We start from the raw sequence: 26,367 nt of genomic DNA on the forward strand, positions 1-26,367 counted from the left end.
ACAAACCAGATACCTGCTTTCAGGAGCGGAAGCCTCAGAGCTGGAGCCTCAGAGCTAAAGCTGACCCAGAATAAAAAAGAAAAAAAGAAAAAAAGGAGCAGTTGGGAGCTTCAGTCCCAGCCTGAAAACAGCCCTCAGCCCCTCACCCAGACTGGCCAGGCACCCCAGTGGGGACCCCCACCCTGAAGGGTGTGTGACCAGCTGCAAACAGCCATCATCCCCTCATCCAGGCTGGCCAGGCACCCCAGTGGGAACCCCCACCCTGATCCAGAACACCCTTCAGGGCAAACCAGCCGGCCCCCACCCATGCACCAGGCCTCTAACCTATATAGTAAAAGGGTAATATGCCTCCCAGCACTGGGATCAGCGGAGCTGAGAGGCCTCCCGGCACCAGGATCAGTGTGATAGGGGGCAGTGCCCAAACCCCCTGATTGCCCTGCGGCTCTGTGTGTGACAGGGGGCAGGGCCACAACCTCCCTATCGGCCCTGCTCTGTTCGTGACAGGTGAAGGTGCCCCAACCCCCTCATCGGCCCTGCTCTGTGTGTGTTGGGGTAGAGCCATAACCTCCCCATCGGCCCTGCCCTGAGTGTGACAGTGGCGGCGCCCCAACCCCCTGATCGGCCCTGCTCTGTGGGTGACAGGGGGCAGTATGCCAACTCCCCTATTGGCCCTACTCTGTGAGTGATAGGGGGGAGCTCCTCAACCCCCTGATCGGCCCTGCTCTGTGCGTGATGGGGGGGGGAGCTCCCCAACCCCCTGATCGGCCCTGCTCTGTGCGTGACAGGGGGCAGCGCCCCAACCCCCTGATTGGCCCTGCTCTGTGCGTGACAGTGGGTGGCGCCACAACCTCCCCATCGACTCTGCCTTAAGTGTGACAGGGGGCGGTGCCCCAGCTCCCCAATCGGCCCTACCCTGAGCTTGACAGGGGGTGGCATCGCAACCTCCCAATCCGCCCTGCTTTGTGCATGACAGGGGGCGGCGCCCCAACTCCCCAATCGGCCCTGCTCTGAGCCCGACCAGGGGCTGCACCTAGGGATTGGGCCTGCCCTCTGCCACCCGGGAGAAGGCCTAAGCCAGCAGGTCGTTATCTCCCGAGGGGTCCCAGACTGCGAGAGGGCACAGGCCAGGCTGAGGGACCCCCCTCCCCCGCCAAGTGCACAAATTTTTGTGCACCGGGCCTCTAGTTATATATATATATTTCAGAGAGGAAAGGAGAGGGAGAGAGCGATAGAAACATCAGTGATGAGAGAGAATCATTGATTGGCTGCCTCCTGCATGCCACACACTGGGAATCGAGCCCACAACCTGGGCATGTGCCCTGACCAGGAATCAAACTGTGACCTCCTTGTTTATAGGTTGACGCTCAACCACTGAGCCACACCTGCTGGACAGACATTTTATATTCTTATTTGGAAAGCTGTCCATGGCATGATGTGAAAGGAAAAAGCTGACTACATATCAGAATCTATACTAATAAAAGGGTAATATGCTAATTAGATCGGGAGACCTTCCAGACATCCTTCTGGACAAAGCCATGGTGGCAGGGCCCAGGCAGAGGCAGTTAGGGGCAATCAGGCCAGGAGGGGAGGGCAGTTGGGGGTGACCAGGCCAGCAAGGGGGGCCAGTTGGGGTTGAGCAGGTTGGCGGGGGGGGGGGGCATTTGGAAGTGAACAGGCAGGCAGTCAGAGTGGTTAGGGGCAATCAGCAGGCAGGCAGGTGAGTGGTTAGGAACCAGCAGTCCCGGATTGCAAGAGGGATGTCTGACTGCCGGTTTAGGTGGGATCGGGCCTAAACCAGCAGTCAGACATCCCCTGAAGGGTGCCAGATTGGAGAGGGTGCAGGCCGGGCTGAGGGACACCCTACCCATACACGAATTTCATGCACCAGGCCACTAGTATATAATATAATCCCACTTTTATTTTATTTTAATATATTTTTATTTATTTCAGAGAAAGGAAGGGAGAGGGAAACAGAGAAACACCAATGATGAGAATCATTGATCGGCTGTCTCCTGAACCATCCCCCCCGCCACACACACACTTAAACTGGGGATCAAGCCAAAACCCAGGCATGTGCCTTGACCAGGAATTGAACTGTGACCTCCTGATTCTTGGACTGATGCTCAATCACTGAGCCACCAGCCAAGCAATCCCACTTTTATTTTAAAAATATGTGCCGCTGTCTACTTCTATTTCTATTCTATATCCATACATCTTTAGAGAAAAAACAACCCTAGGAGGATATACCCTACAATGTTAATTCTGTTTTTTGCTTTGTGACATCTTTATGTATTTTTTAAATAGCTTTATTGAGATATAATTCACATACCATATAATTTATCCATTTAAAATGTACAGTTCTATGGTTTTCAGTATATTTAGAGTTGTGCAGCCATTACCACAATCAATTTTAGAACATTTTCATCTCTCTAAAAAGAAACCCATTCCCTTTAACTGTCTCCATTTCCTGCCAACACCCTGCTACCCAGCCCCTGGCAGCCACTACCACTTTCTGTCTACGGATTTGCCTATTCTGGGCATTTCATGTAAATGGAATCCTATGCTATGTGGCCCTGTGGGTCTGACTTTTTCCAGGCTCATCCACTTTACAGCATGCGTCAGGGCTTCATTTCTTTCTGTGGCTGATAATATCCAGTGTTTGGCTGGACCACATTTTGTTTATCCATTCATCTGTTGATGGACATTTGGTTGTTTCCACTCTTGGCTGCCGTGAATTATGCTGTTAACTTGCATGCATGAGTTTTTGTGTGGACATGTGGTTTTATTTCTCCGGGTATATACCCAGGAGTGTGGTTGTTGGGCCATGTGGTTACTCTATATTTACCATTTTGAGGAATTGTCATTGTTTTCCAAAGTGGCCACACCACTTTACATTCCTCCAAGCAGCGAATGAGGGTTCGAATTTCTCCACATCCTCACCAACACTTGTTATTATGTCTTTTTTATTCTAGCCATTCAGGTGGGTCCAAAATCCTTGATAGAATGTCATTCTTAAAAAGAAAAAAATAATTTTTGGTTTTAGTTAAAATGAAAGGAAGTATTCTTTTGAAAGCAAATAAAATTCAGATCATAAGAGTAAAAAAACCATGAAGAAATTCAAAAAATTTACACCTAAGTCTAATTATGAATCAACTTAATGTGAAAAATAATGTCTTCCTGGGATACATATTCCAAATGTGGGGGAAGGATTAGGCATAGCCTATAGGTGATGGTACCTGCAGACCAAGCCTCCACAATAAATGGCCACAAGACCTTCCAGGTCAGTGCCCATCCCCCATTTAAGTCACTGCCATATCCTTCATGTGTGTGACACACACACACACACACACACACACACTCAGACACATATGTATGTGCACATGCACCCCCACACATACCTCCATGTGCACAGGCACACCCACACACATCTGCACACTTGCACACACCCATACACACACACAATTTATGTGTACACGCACACACATGCGCGCGCGCACACACACACACTCTGACCTACTTATTTTCTGGAGTGACTGTACTCCTGAGTATTAGAGGGTTTCCTGTAGACTGTGTCATTAATCTTCATGATGTTTTAGGCTCTTAGTCACAGGTCGAATAAGTGGGAACTAAGAGAGCTGGCACTAACAGGAGGAGTGGGTTGTGGAACTGGAAGTTAACCCAGTTCATCACACTCCTGTGGAGTCTGTTGACAGCAGACAGAGACTCACAAATGCAGACAACGAGTCATAGGAAGGCTCATCGAGGCAAAAAGTCCACTGGGGAGAATATGCTTAGGTGGGGTTTTTGAAAGAGCATTTGTTAAACTATGCACCTTCACTTGATGGAAGTCTTAGGCATCTGCTTTCATCGAAAGATGGAAGGATAGTTCTTGTGTTTAGACGGCTACTTCTCTGAAATACTCAGAACAATTTAAGCACTTGAAATCTCCCTCTGAAGATTTTGTTTTCATTACGAAGACATGGTTTTCTAAGTTAACCACCTAGTCTCTGGACAAAGTTTAAAAAATGATGAAATCAGTTAAATACAAATGAAAGTTGTATTGTCATGAAGGTATGGGTCTGAGTGAGGAGAGGTGGGTGTTGCCTGGTCTGCCCGCCTTGGTCCCACAGCTCCCTCCTGGGGGTGAGGGCGGGCAGGGATGGGTATGGCTGTCACCTTTCTCCCTTCTCTCCCTTCTAGTGCCCTTGGCATAGCAGCAGTCAATCCGTGTGTCAGCCTAGGTCCGAAGGTCCGCGCAGAGCATTGTCCACGCTCCACTTTGTCGGGAGAGCATCTGTCTGCCAGATGCCCCCGATCCTCATCCCTAGCGAGCTGCTGTGTGATGCCCCAGGAGAATAAAACACCAAAATCACTACAATCAGTGTCGGCTGGGCAGGTGCCTTCTGAAGGCCCAGGGCAGAATATATCTTCTGGCTTATCCAGCCCTGTCTCGAGGCCCTGCTTCAACACAGCCTCTGCTTCCATCATCGTGTGTCCTTCTCTGGCTCTGACCCCTCTTCTGCCCTCTTCTGAGGATCCTGAGATCCACTGGGCCCACCTGGATAATCCAGGATGACTTCCAACCTCAAGATCCTTAACTAAATCCCATCTACAAAGTCCCATTTGCCATGTGAGGTAACATATTCACAGGCCCTGGGGATTAGGACCTGGACACAGTGGGATTCAGAGCCGCACACTATTTCTTTGCTTGTAAACATACACTAGCTAACCTGCCCGGTGCCTCAGTTTCCCCACCTTGTGAGGGCTAAATACAGTTGACCCTTGAACAACGAACTCTCGAGCTCCACTTGTCCATGAATTTTAAAACCCGTGTTCTTCAAGGGTCAACTCTATTTGCTACCTGTTGGGGTTCAGAACAGGACCTGGGATGTCATGGGTGCCCAGGTGAAGCTGGCCAACCCACTGGGCACAGGCTCCCAGGAGGCAAGCCCAGTGCCCAGAATGCAGGAATTATTTTGGCTTCCCTTCTGAGGGTGAGCTGTAAGGAGGAGAGGCACTGGGAAAAGGGCTATAAAGAGTCCTCTTCATGCTATAGGAATTAAAAAAATTTTTTTTAATCCTTACCTGAGGATATTGATTTGAGAGAGAGGGGGCTGGGGGGAGAGAGAGAGAGAGAGAGAGAGAGAGAGAGAGAGAGAGAGAGATCAATTGCTACCCCCCCCCCCCAACACCTACACACATGCCCTGACTGAATCAAACCCACAACCCTCTGTTACACTGGATAGTGCTCCAGTCGAGTGAACCACTTGGCCAGGGCTGTAGAAAATTTTAAAGTGTAAAATTGAGCAATTTTCAGTAAATTTACAGAGTGTGTTTTCATCACTATATCCATTTTAGAACACTCAAGAAGAGCCCATTGCAGTTACCTCCCTCCCACCTCCAGCCTCCCGCATTCACTGACCTACTTTGTACACATCTGCTTTTTCTGGACATTTCTTATAAATGAAATATTAAAAAGGCGGGTTGGATTTTTTTTTATTAGCATCTGTATTCTTTCACTTAGCATGCTTCTGAGATTTATTGTGGTAGCATTTATCAGCACTTTGTTCCTTTTTTATCACCAAACAAGAATCTATTGTATGGATTTACCAGATTTTGTTTTTCCATTTGTCACTTGTTGACATTTGGGTTGTTTCCACCTTTTGGCTGTTGTGAATAATGCTGCTGTGAACATTCATGTATAAGTTTTTGTATAGACACATTTGCATTTCTCTTGGGTATTGCTAGGAGAGGAATTGCCGGGCCCTGTCATCACTCTGTGTTTAACTTTTTAATACCCTGCCAAACTGTTTCTCGAAGTGGCTGCGCTAGTTTGCATTTCCACCGGCAATGTAAGAGGGTTCCAATTTCTCCACATCCTTCCTAATACTTGTTGCCATCTTTTTTATTATCGCCATCCTAGTGGGTGGGAAGTGGTATTTTGTCAATTAATTTGCATTTCCCTGATGGCTAATGATGTTAAACTTTTTTTATATGCTTGTGGATCATTTGTCTTCTTTGGTGATATATCTGTTCAAATCTTTTGCCCGTTTTGCAATTGAACTACTTATCTGCTTCTTATTGTGCTGTAAAAGTTTTTTTTTTTTTAATGTATTCTGGATACAAGTTTTATATCAAATACATGATTTGCAAAGATTTTCTCCTAATCTTTCTTTGAAGTTTCATAATAGTGTATTTTAAAGCACAACATTTTTAATTTTGATGAAGTTTGGCTTACTTATATTTTTTCTCTTAGAAATTGTTTTGATGTCATATCTAAAAATGTTATACCTTCCTCTAGGTTACAAAGATTTATTTCTGTATAGTTATAGTTGTTACTGTTTTAGCCCTTTGTGATTACTTTGAGTTAATTTTTTTTGTATGGTGTGAGGTAGGGATCTGTCTGTCCCTGGGCCAGGACCACACTGTTTCGATTACTGTCACTTTGCAGTAAATTTTGAAACCTGGAACTGTGAGTCCTCTACCTTTGCTCTTCTTTCTCAAGCATGTGCTGGCCGACGTGGGTCCTTTGTCTTTCTAGCCGGAAGGATTGGCACACTGGTTGGTTTCTGGGTTTCTGGCAAGGGCTATCAGACCTGCTGGTTTCCTTGCCTCTCTCAGCCTTTCCTCCTCATTGACTCTCTTGCCCTGGCTTAATGTGTTTGGGTCCAGGCATGGGCAGTGCCTGCTGTGGGCCCATTCAGGATCCCAGACTTGTCCTTCTCCCTCCTTGCCTACTGCTTTCCTCTCCTGCACTCTGCGCCCCATCCCTTCTGAACCAGGTTTCACTTTCCCATCATGCCTTACTTCTGTGGTGGCTTATTTGTTTCTCCCCCTTCTCCCTGAAATGACCCTGGAGCTCCTCAAGGCTCCAGCTCTTTGTGCTCGTGACCTTCAAACAATGATGTGTCATGCTGTCAAAAATTCTGTATTTTATGGAATCTGTGACATTTGTCAGTTATGGGATGTACCATCATTTTATGTACACTAACAAAAACAATGCTAATTAATCTATGAAACAGTTTTTTCTGGCATTGATTGTAGGATACATTCTGATTTCAGAGGTGCTGAACTTGAGAAAATACAGCCTTGGAGCTCTCTTAGTTGGGAACTGATTCCCCACTCCCTCCCTTTCTTTCCTATTGTCATGTCTGTGTCACTCAGAGTAAACTTTCACTAGGAGACACTCATGGTATGAAGTCTTTCCATCTCTCTTTTCATACGTGGTCAGCAGCCTACATCCCTCTTTCTCCTAACAAAATGAAGCACACTGTTTTAGTTTGTACTTGACCTAATCTGTTTCCTATGCTGGACCTTAGCCATGAGCATGCATGAAAATAGAATCATGCCAGATTCCAAGGTAGTTGTAGGTGTGTGTGCTGAAGTAACTGTTCCATTTCCTACCCTGTGGATGCAGGTATGGCGGGGGCCGTGTTTTGTGCACATTCACCGTGACTTCCATGAACCAGTGTCTGCTAACCTCTGCCCGCGCCTGGCTAGGACAGCCCAGGGGTTCCGGCCCTTCAATTAGAATTTTTAGTTTATTTTGAGTCTCCACCTGTGGGTGAATGAGCCTCAGGGTCTGTGTGGACAGTTGGCTGTGGTGGGTAAGGCTCCCCTCCCCGGTGAGAGGTGTGGATGGTGGCCCGGTTGGAATTTAACCCTGACTCCTGGAGAAAGGGGAGCACTCTGTACCATCTGAACGCTGGGTGAGGCCTGCCACCTGCCACCCCATACCCTCAAGATGCAGCCCAGGAGCATTTGTGCTAAAGCTGGACACACACAATAGACATAGTTTTGTTAATGCCACGATCTGTGTCGAGCTCTCTGGTTTCCCTGAGCTGTCGCCAAACCAGCACAGCGATTCATTCATTTGACGCAGCGATTTTCAACCAGGGTGCCACAGGAATTTTTAAAACATGCAATACCTGACTGTTAGGGCACTGACCTCTTTTTCCTTATGTTGTCAAATTAAAAAGTGATAACAGTCAACACAACAATAGCTGTCTGGTATGAATGAATCAAAATTATACCTATTTTTTTGTGTGTCAAATCAGCAAAAACTATATATTTTGGTGTTTCGTAGAATTTTAGGAATTAGTTTACTTGGGCCACGAGAGGTAAAAGGTTGAAAAACGCTGATTTAACTTGACATGCCTTCAGTTCTGGGGCCACATCTTTGAAGATTTTTACAGCCTGTTCACTCTTAAGTTCATTTATATCCCAGTTAAGAAATTGCAGTTTCATGTCTTACAAGCAAATCATGGAATGGCGTGTTCGTGGTCCTTAAAAATGAGTGCACGTGTGTGCCCCAGGTCGGTGCTTGGTCTGCGCCCCCGCCACGATGCCCAAGCCACGACTGAGGACGAGGCCATCACCTCACAGAATCTAATGGTGCTCGTTCTGTTTCTTTGTCCAGCCCCTTCTATGGAGAAGACTTCTACTGTGAAATCCCTCGGAGTTTTCGTCACCTGTCATTTTACATCTTTGATAGAGACGTTTTCCGGAGGGACTCCATCATAGGTAGGTACTTCAGTGGGTGTCGCATTCTGGTGTAAGTGGATGTCTCTTCCAGGCATCCTGTCTGAGACAGCAGAGGCGAGTGGCGTTTTCAGCCTGGCCTTCCTGGTTGTGTTCACAGTGGCAGGAAGTGGCCTGGGCAGCCTCCTAGCCTGGCTGTGGCATCCCCCAGGGCTGGGACAGGTCGCTGAGTCCCAGCCTGGCAGCCTGTGGAGGGATTTCACAGCATAAGATCGCATGGGAGAGACCAGCACACGCCAGCAAAGCCTTGGGAGCTGTCCTTTAAGATGAGGATACAGCAACCTCCAACCTTCTTCAAATGACTCCCGAGGGCTCCTCCAGGGGGCTGTGTGCAGAGGAGAACCCCTCCCCCCATCCCCAGGCCACCTCTGTTCCTGACTCTAATACCCTCCATAGGCCGTCAGATGGTATTGGGTGCTCTCAGAAGCACTGGGGTGCTCTTAGAGCTATTGGGGTATTCTCAGACATATTGGGGCTCTCTCAGGTATTGGATGCTCTCAGATGCATTAGGGTGATCTTACAGGTATTGGGGACCTTCACAGAGGCATTGGGGCGCTTTCAGAGGTATTGGGGTATTTTCAGAAGTATTGTGGTGTCCTTAGACATATTGGGGCTCGCAGAGGTATTGAGTTCCTCTCAGAGGTACTGGAGTGTTTTCAGAGATATTAGGGTGCTCTCAGTATTGGGGGATGTCCTGAGAGATATTGGGGTATGCTCAGAACCATTGGGGAGATCTCAGGAATATGGGTTATTAGCGGTATTAGGGTGCTCTCGGAGGTATTAGGGTGTGCTCAGAGGCACTAACATTTCAGTGGGGGACTCCTAGGGAGAGTGAGGCCCAACCTGAATGTGGAGGACAGGTGTGGAATAGCATAGAAGCTTCCCGAGTTCAGTAGTGCACCTGTGTTCCTATTCATGTTTACTGTGGCCCCAAAAATAGAATCGAGAAGCCAAACATGAGCACGACTGTAGTTGCTGGAATCCAAGCACCATGTAACGTCCGTGTGGTGGCCTTGGCCTTTCTTGGAAGAGAGGCTCTTGGGTAGAGCACTTGGCATTTGAAATGCACTTGAGTCACGCAGACAGTTGATCACCTTTCCTCTGGATCAGGCTTGGGGTTCCAAATGGTTCCTACTCACTGCCCAGACCTCTTGAGCAGGTCACCCACATGGCCAGTAGAGATGTTTCATCCAGGCCGCAGCAGCCTCCCAGCAGCACGCAGGACAGTTGGCCGCCGTCCACGCAGCTCTTGCTCAGCCTCTGGCCTCACCCCCTCTGGCTTTTACTCCCAGCCTGCTGCTGCCTCCTTAGTTCTCAGCCTGTGGGTCCAGCTGCCCTACAGGATCCCTGTGGTGTCTCAAGGCATCTCGGATGTATCATGCTGAACTCAGAGTGGCCACCAAAGGTTCCTCATTGCTGAGTAAACCCTGTATCTGCTGCTTCCTTACCCTCCTAGCTGCCCTGCCAAGACTTGGAGCTCAGTTCCTGCAGGTGCCACCACATCATGCTACCAAGCATGTCAAACTCAAAGGCTAACACGGTCCAAATAAACGAGGTATGCAGCTCGCGGGCCGCGAGTTTGACATGCTTGCCCTACACCGACCTTTCGCCTGCTTGAACTGTACCTGCATGGCCTCAGAGTTTGCCCCACGAGAAGATAGGACGCTCCTCCCTTCACTCCACGGCCTTTTCTTCGGATGGACTGTGAGCATCTCCTCCCAGTTAGAGCTGACCACTGATATCCCACCGTACTTACGAAAAAGCTCAAAACATGGCCAGGGCCCAGAAGTGACTCCATCGTGCCTGTCCCCAGCATCTGGCTTCGGCTTAGGAGGCAGTCACTAAACATTTGTGAAAAGAATGGACAACTTTTGAAAATACCTCAACGCATTCCATTTATTCCATTTTAGAAATTCAATGTTTTATAGATAGTTTCCCATCTGAAGAAACCCTTTTCTGGAGGTTCATGCTTCCATTTTAGAGCCTGATTTATTTTTTAAAATATTGCCAGGTTTGAGGCCACACTGCCTGATTTGGCCTGGAGAAGGAAGTCCACACTCCCCAGCATGCAGTCAAGACCTTTCATAATCTAACCAAATTGTGCTCTGGGCTTAGCTTCTCCATGGCCTTTCTAGCCATCTCAACATAAACACACGTGTGCATTCACCCCACTTGTGCCCCTGTGCAGGCCTCTACCCTCTTAACACTAGAAACTTTTAAAATATATCTCAGTTTTCTGAAATCTGACTAGTCCCACAAGCAGCATGCTCCTCCTTTGCTACTGGGGAGTATGTTAAAATCCAGGTACCCAGGCTCCCACTCATGCTGGTGAATCCAGATGGGCTGAACCTAGAATTCCACGGTTTTATTGAGTTCCTCAGGGTGACATTTACAGTTAGAAGGAAACTAACATGTGCTGAATGCTTATATATGCCAGGTATAAAAGCATGCCATTTATCCTTTGTAGTAACCCCAGGAAGTAGCCATCCCCTCTATTTGCTATATCAAGAAGAGACTGAGGCTCAGAGGAGATAAGACACTTCCTTGTCTGAAGATGCACAGCTAACGGGCGGTGAGCCAACAAGTCAGATATTTCCTGTCATATTGTGGAGAAGTGAGTGCCAGTGTTGGCAGAGACTGGGGAGGAGATAGGTGTCTACACCTGCTTAGTCATCCCACGAAGTCATCTCCCTCCCTAAAGACTTGCCAGTGGGTGCTGCCATCCCCAGAACTTGCTCTCACTCTGAATGTAATTCATCCTGCCTGATGTGAGAGAGGTGGCTTCCCAGAATTCAATCTGAACCTTTTATATTTTAATCAAGCATTTGGATAGCATTTAGATGTATGCTTTCTCTGGGACTCTGACGATGTGCAAGTGTGAGAGTGTTTCTAAACCTAAGTGATCTGGACTGACTAGAGCAGTGGTTCTCAACCTTCCTACCGCTGCGACCCTTTAATACAGTTCCTCATGTTGTGGTGACCCCCAACCATAAAATTATTTTCGTTGCTACTTCATAACTGTAATGTTGCTACTGTTATGAATCGTCATGTAAATATCTGATATGCAGGATGTATTTAGGTGACCCCTGTGAAAGGGTCGTTCGACCCCCAAAGGGGTCGCGCCGCACAGGTTGAGAACTGCTGGACGAGAGGAAGGGAAAGCAATAGTCACCTTCTCTGCCAGAATCGCCAGATCTGCGGGGTCTACAGCAGATGCGGGGCTGGAGAAAGTGGCACACATCCTGCTGCCCTGCTCTCCAGTCGTTCCATGACCGGCAGAGAGGGGATGTGCCTAGTACCCCCTCCTCTCCCTCCCCTCTCCCACACCCACCTACATCCCCTCCCTCTCCTCCCTTTCCAATCTCATGCCCCATCATTTCCTTCTCTTCTTCACCCTGTTTTCCTTTTTAGGATCTTGGTCCACACGTGAATTTCTCCTTTAGTCCATGTGCATGGCTTATTTCCCACCCTGAGTCATCTCCATGAGCCTTCACAACGCCTCTTACTTGGTCTATTAAAGTTGGGCAAATAAGGCTTCCAAGGCAGTACAGACTTAGGGCTTAGCAAAGAAACAGGTGGGGCAGTGGGGAGCCTTTACACAGAAGAAGGACGTGTTGATGCTTGCTTTATTTAGGCTAGGGTGGCTTAGTTGAATAATAAAACTTTATGAAAGCTTTATCAAGCATTCATGTGTTGAGACTTAAGTGAACTCTTGCTTATACTAAAAATGTGTTGCATACATGTAGATAGAGAAGAGTGTCTGACCCTAGGAAGTTAAACCCAACTATCCAACATTAATGAGCCATCTGGTGTGTCAGTGAGCTGCACTTTTGTTGTCATTTCTTCCACCTTTCATTCCCACTCTGGAAGAATGGTAAGTGCTGCCTGTTTATTCTGGAACTGTCTGGCAGGAATTCATGTTGTAGGAAAGGAGGAGAGATGTAAAGTGAAGTATCTGGTGCATATCTGTTCTAATCATGTATATAAAAAATACTTAGCACTTACTATGTGCAGGTATTGTTCTAGGTGCTTTACAAATATTGACTCATTTAATATTCATAACTCTGTGAAGTAGGTGCATTTTCAGATGAGGAAACTGGTACAGACAAGTCACACGGCTTTTGGGTGGTGTTCAGACCTTGGCAGCCAGGTTCCCAAGTCTGTGCTACTGAGCTCTTGACCTTATTTCAGATTATGCTTCATTGTCTGTATTTAGAGGCAATAGTGTACTGAATGTGAAGCCTGATGCGGGGCGGGTAGGGGAGGAGAAGTCCAGGGTGACTTCTGGTTATGGGTTTATAACGCCAGGTGGATGGTGGGTGGTGGGACATAGATGGGGCTGGAAAATGGTGGATGGTGGTGGTGGGGGTGGTGGTGGTGGAAGGTGGGTGGGAAAAGGGGGTGGTGATGGCAGAAGGATGAGTTATTCATATCAGAACAAAACATCATCTTCCATGACCCACTACTACCATCCCCTCCAGTGAGCTGCAGTTTGCTATCACCATCCTCCATCCTCCTCTCATTATGTACCAACTATCCAACATTCATCATTCATCCTCTGTCCTGTACGACTCTCCACTCACCACCTACCATTTGCCATCCACCATCACCATTCCACCACCTTTCACTCATCACCTACCATCTACAATCTACTACCACCCATTATCCACCATCACCATTCATCCATCATGTACTATCTTCCACCATCACCATCCACCACTCTTTACCCATCATGTATTATCCACCACCTGCATCAATCATTTGTCTATCTTCTACCACTCTCCATCCGTGACTTATTAGCTACCATCTATAACCATCCATTATCTACCATTTATCATCACCACCACTCCCCCCATCACCATCCACCGTCCACCATCACTATTCACCCTCTTCCATCATCCACCATTACTGTCTATCACTCTCTACTCATCTATACTGGCTACCTTTTACCACCACCCACCATCCACCATCCACCATCCACCATCACTATCCACCACCTTCTACCCATCACCTACAATCCACCAATCATCTTCTCTCCTCCACTATCACTTGCCATCCACCATCCTCAAGCCCTCCTCCTGTCCCTTGACCCACCATTCCTTTCCCACTACCACTGTCCACAATTTTTCAGCTCCATCTATATCCTGCTACCAAATATTCACTTGGTGAAAACCCATAACCCAGGAGTCATCCTGGATTTCCCATCCCCATTTATATCTGTCTTAGCCCCTGACATACATCTCCTCTTTATTGGAATGGGGCCATGTGATTATGGAACACTTCCTTTTTAGGTGTCTATGTATAAACATCAGAGCCTCGCAGTAGATTTACTTTCCCCTGAAGAGGGTAGCTCTCTGCAGGCAAGGATGATGTGGGCCTAAGGCCAGGGAGGCCTCCTGCTGCAAACACTGTTGGTGGAAAGCGGATACTCATCCTCTTCCACCAAAGCTCCTTTCTGCTTGTGCCTTCTCTGGTGTGAGCTGCCTTGAGTGCCCCCACCCTCCTGCTTTCCCAGTCCAGGGAAGACACCTCCCTTGGTGGTGAGCTTCCACTTGACACATAACAAGAAATTCAAATTCAAAAACTCTAAAGGCAGCTTTGGTGCTGTGGTAGCATAAAGCGGTGCTTATGGCGGAATGATCCAGGCCTCTGGTGTTGTTTCTGGCAGTATAGCCCAGAGCTTCACACACTTGTTAAAATGCAGGTGCTGATGCATGAGTCTGGGGAGGGCCTGAGAGCCTGCATTTCCAACGGATAACATTCTTAGAAACGGCTGTGATTTAAGTGGAAACACCTGGAGTTCGTTCAGGAAATACTTGGCATGGATCGCATAGGAACTCAAATAATTCACATCTGACTTCATTTTAATATGGAACTGTGATAGGAGCTTCCCAACGGAATCCTTAACGCTGAAGGAACTGATGAGAAGGGTTTGCAAGCAGACAGCGCACACTTTCCAGGTCTTGAGGGATCTCCGTTGGTGTGATGGGTCTGGAATTCAGATCTGACCATAGGACTCCACTGCTCAGGTCCTGCAGGGCTCCCTTTGCCTCAAGATGACTCCCAAACCCTTAGCCAGATGTTCAAGCCCTTTGTGGTTGCCCTGCCGAGGGCTTCCTCCTTCCTGTCCTCCTCGATCCCAGATGTGGGCCCAGGTCCTCCCGATTCCTTCCAGTCTCTCTCCTGGTGCCCCCTGCCTCCTGGCTTTGGCTCACACTGCTCCCTCTGCATGGCACCCACCTCTGGCCCTTCTCCCTACCCCCATGCCCACCTGGCTACTGCTGCCCATCTGAGACCCTGGTTGGCCAGAGACGACACCTGAGCGAGCTGCCTTTCCATGTGTGTGTTCTCCGTGGCTTCACCTCCTGGAGCATTTCTTTTGCTTATTGTCACGTGTTCACTGGACTGTACTTCCTATGGCCTGGAGCTCCATGAGGGTTTGTCTCTATCCACCACCTACTGGGTGCGCGAAGGTTTGTTCAAGGAGGGGTGGAAAAAAGCAGGAGAGGGAAGAGCAAAGTGTAGAATCTTAAGCTGCCCGGTTAGAAGTTGACATTTTACCCAGTGACCCTGTGGCTGCATTGGTTACACCAGTATGATAGGTGGAAGTGAGTATGAAGATAGAGAATTGACCTTAGTAATGGGCTCAGATTATACTAGAATGAGGAGGATATCCATTAATCCTTGGAGGCATATGAAAACTTTTTTGAGTGGTAATCCTAAGGAAAAAACATTTTTAAATATTTTTGTACATTTTAATCAGAGAACCTGGTCACATTGGTTCTGGGGTTATTTCCCCTTAAAATAATCAAAATAAGATCTCTATTAATCATTCTGCTTCAGGTACCTGCTAATTTTGAAGATAACCAGCAAAATCGTGGTTTAGCCATGCTTGGTGGCTTTAAAATTATGGTGTGTCAGTTGCAATTGGACTTAGATGTTTTCACTGTCGTTTTTACAGCTGTAAAAATAAGTGGCTGTCTGAATCTCCAGGAATAATTTAAAGTTATGACTAGTAATTATGTTGTTACAGTATGAGAAGCCAAGTTCTAGGGTATAAATTTGTATCACGGAAATGAGCACAGTGTCACCCGCTTCTCACGGTCTCCTGTGTCTGATCGGCTGGCCTCACAGCAGCAGGAGCCCACACTCACCTTTAGGCTTTCCTGGTGCAGTTGTACGTGTGCCCCTCTGAGGGTCGAGTCCAGGAGGGAGGGGTGTATCCAGTGAGCGTGCCACCAACTTTGTTCTTTTCCAAACTCTTTTTGCTATTCTAGGCCTTTGAATTGACATTTACATATTTTAATCGGCTTATTTAAAAAAAATTTTTTTTCAACCACAGTTTATAGTCATACCATTCTGCACCAGTTTCAGATGTACAGCAAAGTGGCTGAAAAACCATGCACTCTACAGAGTGGTCCCCCCACTGCTCAAGTACCCTCCTGGCCCCATACCCAGTTATCTCAATATTATTGACTCTATTCTCCATGCTGCAATCCCTGTGACTATTCTGCAACTACCAATTTGTACTGCTTTTTACCCAGCCCTCACCGCCCCCTTCTGACAGCTGGCAGTCTGTTCTTTATGAGTCTGTTTCTATCTTGTTTCTTTGTTTATTTTGTTCATTAGATTCCCCATATGAGTGAAATCATATGGTTTTTGTTTTTCTCTGAGTGGCTTATTTCACTTAGCATAATACTCTCTAGGCCCATACATGCTGTATCAAAAGGTAAGATTTCCTTCTCTTTTACATTGTGTAAATGTACCACAGCTTTTTTATCCACTCATCTACTGATGGACACTTGGATTGCTCCCATACCTTGACTATTGTAAATAATGCTGCATTTATTCTTTCAAATTAGTGGTTCAGGTTTCTTCGGCTATAGTCCCAGAAGTGAAATCACTTGGCATTAAGGCAGTTCCATTTTTAATTTTTTGAGGAAACTCCACATTGTTTTCCATAGTGGTTGCACCGATCTGCATTCCCACCAACAGTGCGCGAGGGTTCCTTTCCTCAATATCTCTGCCAACACTTGTTGTTTGTTGATTTATTGATGATAGCCATTCTGACAGGTGGGAGGTGATATCTCATTTTGGTTTTGATTTCTTTGGTGTTTTATTAACTTAATTTCCTAAATGACTGAGACTGCTTTGATCTATGGGTTAATTTGCAGAGAATTAACATCTGTACAAAATTTTAGTCTTCAGATGCCCCAACATGGCATATCTTTCTATATACTTGGGCCTTCTTTAATTTCTTTCATCAGTGTTTGCAATGTGTTTTCAGCATACACATCTTGCAGACATTGCATGCGCACGCGTGCGCGTGCACACACATACACACATTTATTTATTTATCCTTATATATTTTGTTTTTGATGGAGTAGACAAAGATTTTTTTCAGGTAGTATACTAAAATCACAAGCCATAAAAAGATCATTTTGTGAAAGATACTGTTGTTGTTTTTAAATTTTCAGTTTTTATTGTCATTGCTTCTATGCATAAACACAATTGCTTTTTATGCATTGACTTTGTATTCTGCGGTCTTACTAAACACAGCTATTCTACTAGCTTGTCTTGTAGATTTTCCTATAGAGTCTGTGAATAAAGACTTTTATTTCTTCCTTTCCAGTCTACATGCCCTTGTTTCTTTCTCTTGCTTTCATGCACTGGCTAGGATACCAGGTTGACCAGGAGAGATGAAAACAAACTTCTCTTCTGCTGGCTCCATCTCGGGGAATGTTGGGCTGTGCCTCATTGAGTCTGCTCTTAGTCGGCCTTCCTGCAGGTTTCACCCCGTGATTCGCCTTCCCCTAGGTGCTCTGCCGCCTCTGTACCTGGTTTCCCACATCACTTGCCCTCTGATGAACTACCTGGCGTGCTCTGCCTTCAGGTACAGCACCCACAGAGGAAATCATACACGGGATTTTAGAGGTGAAAGGCAGGTAGCACCTCTCTGTCTAAATGAGAAAGTGAGGCCCAGAGTGGTTTAGCGAACTGTTACTGTCACTCTGATAGATTGGGACAGGTCTGCGGATTAAGGCGTTTAAGTCGACACTATGGCTGTGGATCAGGTGTTCTCTCAGAACAGCACTTAGAAACACTAATACACATGTTTTAAAAAGTACGTGTTTGTAGAGTCTTGACTGTGACTGAGCTCTTGAAGGACAGACTGGAAGCTGGCAACCAAGGTGACCCTTGAGTCAGGAGCTGCGTAGCAGGGGAAAGAGGAAGGTATTCTTGGCTGTATTTTCTATGTATTTTAATGTTTCATGTTTTGTACTATGTTCCTGTATTGCCAACTTAATATTACATTAAGTACTTCCAGAAGTAATGATGTGTAAGTTGTAGGACTCATATAAGCATTAGATACATGACTCCTCCCTATGACAGTTGAAGCTCAAAAGCATTGCAGTTGCGTAACATTTCAAACTTCAAATGTGATCCTCTTACCCAGCTGAACTAATCATGGAGTTGGAATATTTTTAAATTTTTTTTCAATGAAATATGTTGCCCAACTCAGCTCCAAGAAATGTTTCGTTTCATGTGGCTTTATTCTTGCAAAACTCAGAGTCATATTCCCATGGGGGGAAAGAGTTTTACTGGAGCCAAGCAGAGAGGAAGGAGTCTTCTCTTGGGGGCTGTTCTTCCTAGTGACCAGGTGTGCGGAAGGGCAGACGGCCAGAGGTGGCAGGACCCACCCCCAGGACCTCAGCAGGACACCCACCAACTTGAGTAGTGATGGCAGGGGAGGACAGAGGCTTAGGGAGGGGCCTGAGAGGAGCCCTGAGGGCGCCATTCTGTCCTTGTAACCTGATGCTTGCTGGAGAGTGTTCCACGGGGCCTGTAATTTGGGTCTCTCTGAATTTCTGTGGAATATACTTTTTTGGCAGCCTGTGTCTTCTGTGTGTTTCCTGCATCTGTCGCTCTTCTTCTCCCACCTGCGGACTTTGGCTGTGTGCAGTGGCATAAGCTGTTATGTAGTGTGTGGCTGGACAGGATTCGGCTCCAGATGGCTCTGCCCGGTCAGAGCTGGACCAGTGAGGTTGGACGTGGGCAATGGTGTTGACCCTTGGAGTGCTCACGTGCTATGTCACTTCGCAGGTGGGCAAAAGTGCTGGTTGTGTGGAATTAACTGGCCTGGACCCGAGGAGCCCGGCTGAATGATTCCGGGGTCTTCCCCAAGTCTCCTTTGCCTGTGGGGAGTGTGAGGCAGTCACCTTCCTTTTGAGAACATGAGATGATGGAAATTTGCTGAAATAACAAATGGCACAATGACGGACAGATTGAGATTGAAGGCAGGTTATTGGTGGGAGTGAATTGTCCTGACTCTCTGGGTGCCTTCACCCTCTGGACCTGCTTTTTCATGTTTGTTTTGCCTTTCAAATGCCCCATCTGTGCTGGTGGGTGAGTCTCTGGGGTCTGGAGTCCAGAGCAGAGTTCATACAAGGCGGCCCTGTCCACACCCAGGCTGTGCTCCCAGTGTGAGAGCAGGCGGACCTGTGACCCCCGAGGAAGTGACATGTGATGCTTTTTCTGCTATAGGGGTGGGGCGCAGGCGCCTTCAAGATGAAATGTCGCATACACTGATCTTACATAAAGGAAGACAGTGTGGCATTATCCATGTACCCGATTATTTGTTTTGGATTATAACGTTTGAAATAATTGGCAGTAACTTACAAACCTTGCTGGGCCTGGAGGATTTGTTCTCTCCTGTGACTGCTTTCCCTCTGCCCTGTCTGTTTTAGGGAAGGTGGCCATTCAGAAGGAAGACTTGCAGAAGTACCATAACAGGGACACCTGGTTCCAGCTGCAGCATGTCGACGCTGACTCAGAAGTTCAGGTGAGACCCTCTGCGGAGCCCGTGGAACGCTGGAGGTCTTGGGGAATGGAAGACTTGATTGTGGTTAAAGGACTAGAGACAGAGTTTTGGTCCTAACAGGGAATAATGTTTAGCAAATCGTGTCCTTCTATTTATAGTAAGTATAGGCTTGCTAATTTTGTTTGTTCTGTTGGTGATTGTCACACTTTGTCATGCATGATTGGAGCACCTTTAAAAAAAAAACAAATGTGAAAGAGCAATAACATAATGAAGGTGAAGAGAAGAAATATGGGTAAGAAAAATGAAGCTGTAGGTGAGAACAGCACCAGAGCCTCCCATGGCAAGTTCCTGTGCTTGTTGGAGGTCACTGCATGTGTTGTCAAGCTCCCTGCACTCAGCAAAGAAGCATCTAGAGCGAAAAGAAGTGGCCGCTCTGAACAGGTTCCCATCCTCTGAGCGTCCTGGACTCACCCTGGCTCACCTGGGTGACGTGTTAACCGGGACTGATGTCCCTGTCCAGTGGAAGGAGCTAACCCCTAGCAGGGGAGGCAGCGTGGTTCCAGGATCCCAACCCTTCCCTTAAGGCTGCCCTTGGACTTGGCCCCTGCTGAGTGTCCAGGAGCCCATCTGAATACCCGTCAGGAGGGTGGCCACGTCTTCTCTTCTCTTGTGACTCTGGCTTGTGTGGCTTCCAGTCAAGCCTGTTCCATGCCCGTGTCTAGAATTCTACGACTGGGAGTCACCACAGCCGGACAGCACAGCTCCCTGATGCTGAGACGCACCAGTGTTTTCATCAGTGGGTCTGTGAGACACTGAGGTGTGACAGGGGTGCCCGACCAAGCACAGGGTCCTTGGCACAGGCAGGCCTGGCTCAGAGCTTCGTGCCCCCAACCACTAGTGAGGTATGCCAGCAGTGTCCTCTCCAAGCCTTCGTCTCCTCATCTGTAAAGCGGGGTGTTGTGAACAGCTGGACAGTGTTTGACACGTTGCCGTAGGCCTTCCCCTGGCCCTGCCTGGCAGGCAGCATTCCTGGGCTCCTCGCCCAGCATCTGGAGCCGGCTGGCCCTCGGGTCCTCATGCTTCCTCCTAAAACCTCGGCCTCAGCCGAACTCTGAGGGGGAAGGCACGGGGTTCAGGGTTGCTGCCTGGTGAGGCTGTGGGGCGCACTGGCCTTGTGCCCACTGGGAAGGATCCACACACTTTAACAAAGAGGCAGCCAGAGGGAAGGCTGAGGAGCTGAGCCAAAGGAAAGCATCGTAATGGTGCTTCACGCTTAATTAATTCTGACCCAGGGGCCCGATCATGCAGAGTAAATTAGAAAACGCTGTAATTACTGCAGAACTAGGAACTGCCTGGAGTTGGAAGCAGAGTTCCGACAGTGAAGATGGATGACATCCGGGATAGACAGCCCCCCGCGCCGCTCAGGTGACTGGCAGTCTCGTCTTGAGGCAGGAGTTCCGGAAGCCACGTGCTCTGCAGTGGTGCTCTGTAATGGAACCATTCCCGCTTTTTATTTTGACTGTTTACCCCAGCAGTTTTATTCTGAAATAACACAGCCTGTGGCGCCATAATCAAAATGGCTGTTACCCAGATTTAAGTTGGATTTTATTGGCAAGTGTGATTTTTCTTTTTATCTTGCCTTTTCTTTTTCTTTTAATTTTGAAATGGTGACAGATTCACAGGAAGTCACAAAAAAAGTGCGCAGGGAATAATGATTAGCAAATTGTGTGCTCTCCTACTTATACTTAAAGACTAAAGGTAATGAGGAGGCCCATGTCCTTCCCCATTCCCCCATGGCACATGCTGTGTACCTCGGGGAGATCACAGCCAGGACATGACATTCCCACAGTGCAGACCTCACTAAGATCTCACCAGTTCCACATGCCCGCATGTGTACCAGTGTGTGCGTGTGCATGTGTGCACAAGTGCATGTGGATATTCTGTGCAGCTTATCACATGTGTGTGCTTGTGTGTGCACATGTGTATCCTGTGCAGTTTGTCACATGTGTAAATTTGTGTAATCACCACCACAATTAATATCCCAAACTGCTCTGCCAGCACAAATCTTATAAACAAACATGGGTGTGTGTTCATTGTACAGATGTGTGGAATATTTTCACTGTTTCCGAACTGCTGCCCTCTGCATGCCCGTGGACAAGCCCCTTGTCCTTCTGAGCCTGGTCCTTACCGTGTATGAGATGGTATACTGACCCTCACTGGGCCAGTCTCCTCGGAATTTGTGAATTATGAACGGCAAATGCATTATCGTCATAACGCTGAAGAGAGGGAGGAAGACAGTGCTTATTGGTTGCTCGCTAAGTTCCAGGCAAGGAGCTGAGCACTTTGCTTAGGGTAGTTAGTTCTTAGAGTACCCACACATGAAGCGGTCACACCACCACGGAAGCAGCGCTCCCCAGATTCAAACTGGCCTTGCAAGGTGTGCGTGCGACCTTTTCCCTGCAGCCACAGTTTTGTTTTGAAATGTCACATGTGTGGTCTTTAGAGGGGCAGAGGATGGCATATGTTTCCTTGAATCCATCTATTGTATAATTCATAGTAAAATACATGTGTCCAACCCCGGCTGGTGTGGTTTAGGGGTTGAGAGTCGACCTATGAACTAGGAGGACATGGTTTGATTCCCAATCAGGGCACATGCCCGGGTTGCGGCCTGTTTCTATCTCTCCCTCCTTCTCCCTTCCTCTCTGAAATCAATAAAAAAATATTTTTAAAACTTTATAATAATAAAAGTGTAATATGCAAAGTGACCAAATGGCCAAACAGCAGAATGACCATCCAGACGACCTTCTGGACAACCTTCCTCAAAGCCGGGACTGTGAGGGCTGAGGCAGCCGGGGCTGTGAAGGCCTACTCTTGCATGAATTTCATGCATGGGGTCTCTAGTCCTATATAATAAAGACTAATATGCAAATGGTCATCACGCCCTCACGCCATAATACCCTTATGCCCTCACACCATCAGCCGTAACAGCTCAGGCACTCAACACTGGGGAGAGAGGAATGGGGACCAGCCAGGCACAGATTGGGACAAGCCACCCTCCCTGTGGTCCCGGGTGCCAGTGGCTGGGGCTGCAGCCCAGGAGAGGGACAAGTCACCAGCCTTGCAGTCCTGGATGCCAGCGGCTGGGGCTGCAGCCCGGGAGAGGGACAAATCGCCTGCCCCGTGGTCCCAGGTGCCTGCAGCTGTGGCCTGGGCAAAGCCGCCCACCCACGGTCCCCTGCAGCTGCAGCTGCGGCTGGCCTGGGCGAAGCCAGCCCGGGTCCTGGGTGCCTGTGTCTGGCCAGAGGGAGGAAAGCCCAGGTCCCAGGTGCCTGCGACCAGCCAGAGGAGGGAATCCTGAGTCCTGGTGCAGGTGAGGCAGAGGTGGTTAGGGGCTATCAGGCCAGCAGGGGAGCAGTTAGGGGCGATTAGGCAGGCAGGCAGGCAGGCAAGTGGTTAGGAACCAGCGGCCCCAGATTGCGAGAGGCAGTCAGACATCCCCCGAGGGGTCCCGGATTGGAGAGGGTGCAGGCTGGGCTGAGGGATTGCCCCCCACCTCCCCACACACACAGATTTTGTGTACCAGGCCTCTAGTAATAAAATAAAAGGCATGTGTCCGAGAGAATCACAAAACTGGGGCCAACAGGAGCTCAGTGAGTCGCAGAATGGGGGGAAAGGACGATTTAAAAAACGTCTTGCTTCCTCTGGAATTGACGTTTTTAAAGGCCTCTGGTAGATGACTTTATTAAAAAGAATTAGTCACTTCTGTTCCTTCCCTGACCCTTTGTGGGTAACAGAACGAGGCGACTGGCAGGAATGGCCTTGTCTGTGGTCTGTGCTGCACAGCCCATCACAGCTGCCAAAACGTCCGCTTGAACCTGGAAGGCTCCCTTCTCCCCATGCTTCGCGTTCTTCTACCGGGAGGGCGGTCGTCCCCCAAGCATCCATCTGAGCCGGCCCCCCGGAGCTGCAAGTGAGTCCTCCCCGGCCTCTTCCAGGGACGCCCAGCAGCCACTGAGCTCTGCTTTGTGCTGTTTTATTCTAGTGAACTGTTATTAAAGTAGGTATGCAGAAAAGAGCTCAGCTGAGCCCTCCCAGCAAACCCCAGCAGCCACATCCAGATCGTCTCTGAGAATTTGACTCGTGTCAGACAATCCTACTTGAAGGATTTCCCAAACAATTGGCGTCCGCAGCTGTCCACACACCAGGACCCAGCTCAAATCTTTCTAAGGGTTTTACGGAATTGCAGGAAGGAAAGGGCAAGGCCAGGCTCCTTCCTCCCCCCCTCACCTTGACTTGTGTAGCCGAGCAGGTTAATGCTCAGACTGGCATCTGCACCCAGGGCTCTGTGAGCCCAGACACCAGCTGTGCAGAGGCTGCGCCCCGAAAACCCGCACTTCCTCCCTGCGCTGAGGTGTGAGGTGTGGCCCTCAGCCCCTCTGGGCGTCGGCAGCTGTGGCTGGGTTGTTTGTGCTGGAGGTGGTGTGATGCCCACGCCGCATGAGGTGTGGCTGAACCGTCAGTGACCCTGGGTAACAACAGATGTGAACTTCTGAACTGCAGATCTACAAGTTACCTTCTGGGGGGAAAGTCCTTTCAGCTGTGGACAGTGCTTGTGTTGTTTTGTTTTACCTCCTACCACCCTCTCCCAAATCCCCACAAAGCAGTGACAGCACGGATTAGCTGGCGGTGTCTGCCACCTTGGTAAGGAAGTGTGTGCCCCCGAGAGGAAACGTGCGCAGCCACGGGGTCTGCTGGTGTGGACTTGCCGGCCTCTTCTGGGAAAAACAGGAAACAGGACGGTGAGCCCGGGCGTCAGCAGCGGAGCTCCTCACCCCAGACACCGTCTCTCACTTCTTAGAAGCCCATTTAGAACGAATTAGGGAAGAAATGTCGGTCTGAATGGCCATGGCCCATGACAGAGTTGGCGCCCAGTGCATTTGGGAAGGCGGTGAGGAACCAGATGTCACAGGTGACCACTGTGGACACGTTCTCACTCCGCCGTATCACACGCTCCTGTCCTGGGTTTGGTGTAGAGGGCAGGCTGGCGGTTGCTGGAAGCCCCATTGTTCTCACCTTAACAGAGGACGGCCGTGCCCGCTTGATGGGCTGTGCTGAGATTATGGGATGATTCGAAAGCTCTCAACCCTGGCGGTGCAGAGTGACAGGGAGCCACAGAAGATCAGCTTTGTCAGCACCACTGCTGTCACTCTTGGCCTTTGTCCAGCCCCGGCAGAGCTGGCGTGGTGCTGAGGCCCCCTCCTCAGTCACTGGCTATGAGGACGTATGCATGTCTAAGGAGGTCAGCCAGGGGGGCTGGGCCCAGACCTGTGCTCACATGGAGGGGATGCTAATGGATGGTCCTGTGTCCAGGACTCATTGCTGGGCATCCTGCCTGATCATCACTCCTGCCCTCCCTGTGGCCATTCTGTCCTGCAGGTGAGAAAAAGGCCCGAAAGGACAGTACCAGGCCCTGCCCACAGCTGGGCAGTGGTGTGGGCGTGTTTGCTGCCATGTGTGTCCAGGCCGAGGTCTGGGCTTCTCGGTGCCTGTCCCCCTCACGGTCAGCAGAGCTGGGAGCCGAGTGTGCCTGATGGGTTGGAACCTTAACCCTCTGGGGGAGTCACACCCACCTGGTCCCTGAGATCTGAGTGAGGCTGGTGGGAGTATGGTGGACGCCACATGGGTCAGACGTCACCACCATTTGCGAACAGACACCCTGCACCTCTCTACTTTGCGAGGCTGCTCCCCATGACCCTCTATCCTTGTGCCTTTCAGGGCAAGGTCCACCTGGAGCTGAGGCTGAGTGAAGTCATCACCGACACGGGCGTCGTCTGCCACAAGTTGGCCACGCGGTAAGGCACGGGTCCGCCCAGGAATACTAACTCTGACCCCCGGCAGTGGGGCGAGTGTTGTTTTCCAAACAAATGAATCAGAATTCCCCGACTTGGTGAGTCCCCAAAGTGACGTCATTTGTAGAGGTTCCAATGCACTAGAGAGTATTTACTTCAATGTACCCAATAAAGCAAACGCTCATCCTAGAGGTACCTATCCGTTACTGTGTGCGACGTCTAGGCAAAGAGGTTGGTGTCGCCTATGGTGTTACACACGAGGGAGCGGATTCCACACTCTGGCCACCAGCAGGGTCTAGAGCAGTGATGGCGAACCCTTTGAGCTCGGCGGGTCAGCATTTTGAAAAACCCTAACTTAATTCTGGTGCCGTGTCACATATAGAAATTTTTTGATATTTGCAATCATAGTAAAACAAAGATTTATCTTTTTGATATTTATTTTATATATTTAAATGCCATTTAACAAAGAAAAATCAACCAAAAAAAAATGAGTTCGCGTGTCACCTCTGACACGTGTCATAGGTTTGCCATCGCTGGTCTAGAGGAAGGTGGTGAGGAGTGTCCAAGAGGGCCCTGTTCTGGCTGCCCAACCCACACTCGTCATCCGATGTTCAGACACAGTGTAGGACATGGTGAAGGACATGATGTAGGGACACAGTGTAGCACGTGGTGTAGGAACACATATAGGACACGGCAGAGGACAGGGTAGAAGACATGTATAGGACGGGTAGAAGGCGAGAACTCCCTGTTATCTGAAGCTTGGGCCTGGCACATTGTAGGTGCTCAGCAAACACCTGGGCCCTGGGTGTGTTCCAGCTCATTTTATAGGCCCATCCTATACATGGGAGATGAGTTCAGCGAGTTTTATCCTTAACGCTCTCATTATTTCCATTCTTAAAGAATAGTTGCTGTGCTCTCAGAATTTGTAGCCGTGAAGACAGAGTTGCCTATTTTCTTTCTTTATTTATTTATCGGTTTATTCCTTGTTCAAGGCTGCTCAACACAAGCCTCACATGGAACTGGGGGAGAGGGGAGAGACAGAATGGACCAGTCTGGGCAGATGTGGGCCTGGAGCCCTGTCCTGAGAGCGGCCCCACCTTGGCCCCACGACTCCGAGATGCAGGGATTTAAGTGTCTGCTCCCCGCAGAATCCAC

The 26,367-nt window shown here is 48.7% G+C and overlaps 1 protein-coding gene across 1 annotated transcript in view; it reads left to right on the forward strand.

Moving 5' to 3' along the window:
* Positions 1–26,367, forward strand: part of RASA3 (RAS p21 protein activator 3) — a 118,033-nt gene that overhangs the window by 51,997 nt on the left and 39,669 nt on the right. Inside the window, exons 3-5 of the mRNA XM_081085047.1 lie at positions 8,420–8,523; positions 19,290–19,384; positions 25,139–25,215. Coding sequence (XP_080941173.1) covers positions 8,420–8,523; positions 19,290–19,384; positions 25,139–25,215 — 276 coding nt within the window. The remainder of the gene's footprint in view (positions 1–8,419; positions 8,524–19,289; positions 19,385–25,138; positions 25,216–26,367) is intronic.

Source organism: Myotis nattereri (genome assembly GCF_964212035.1).
Source record: "Myotis nattereri genome assembly, chromosome: 2".
In the NCBI taxonomy this organism is placed as follows: Eukaryota; Metazoa; Chordata; class Mammalia; order Chiroptera; family Vespertilionidae; genus Myotis; species Myotis nattereri.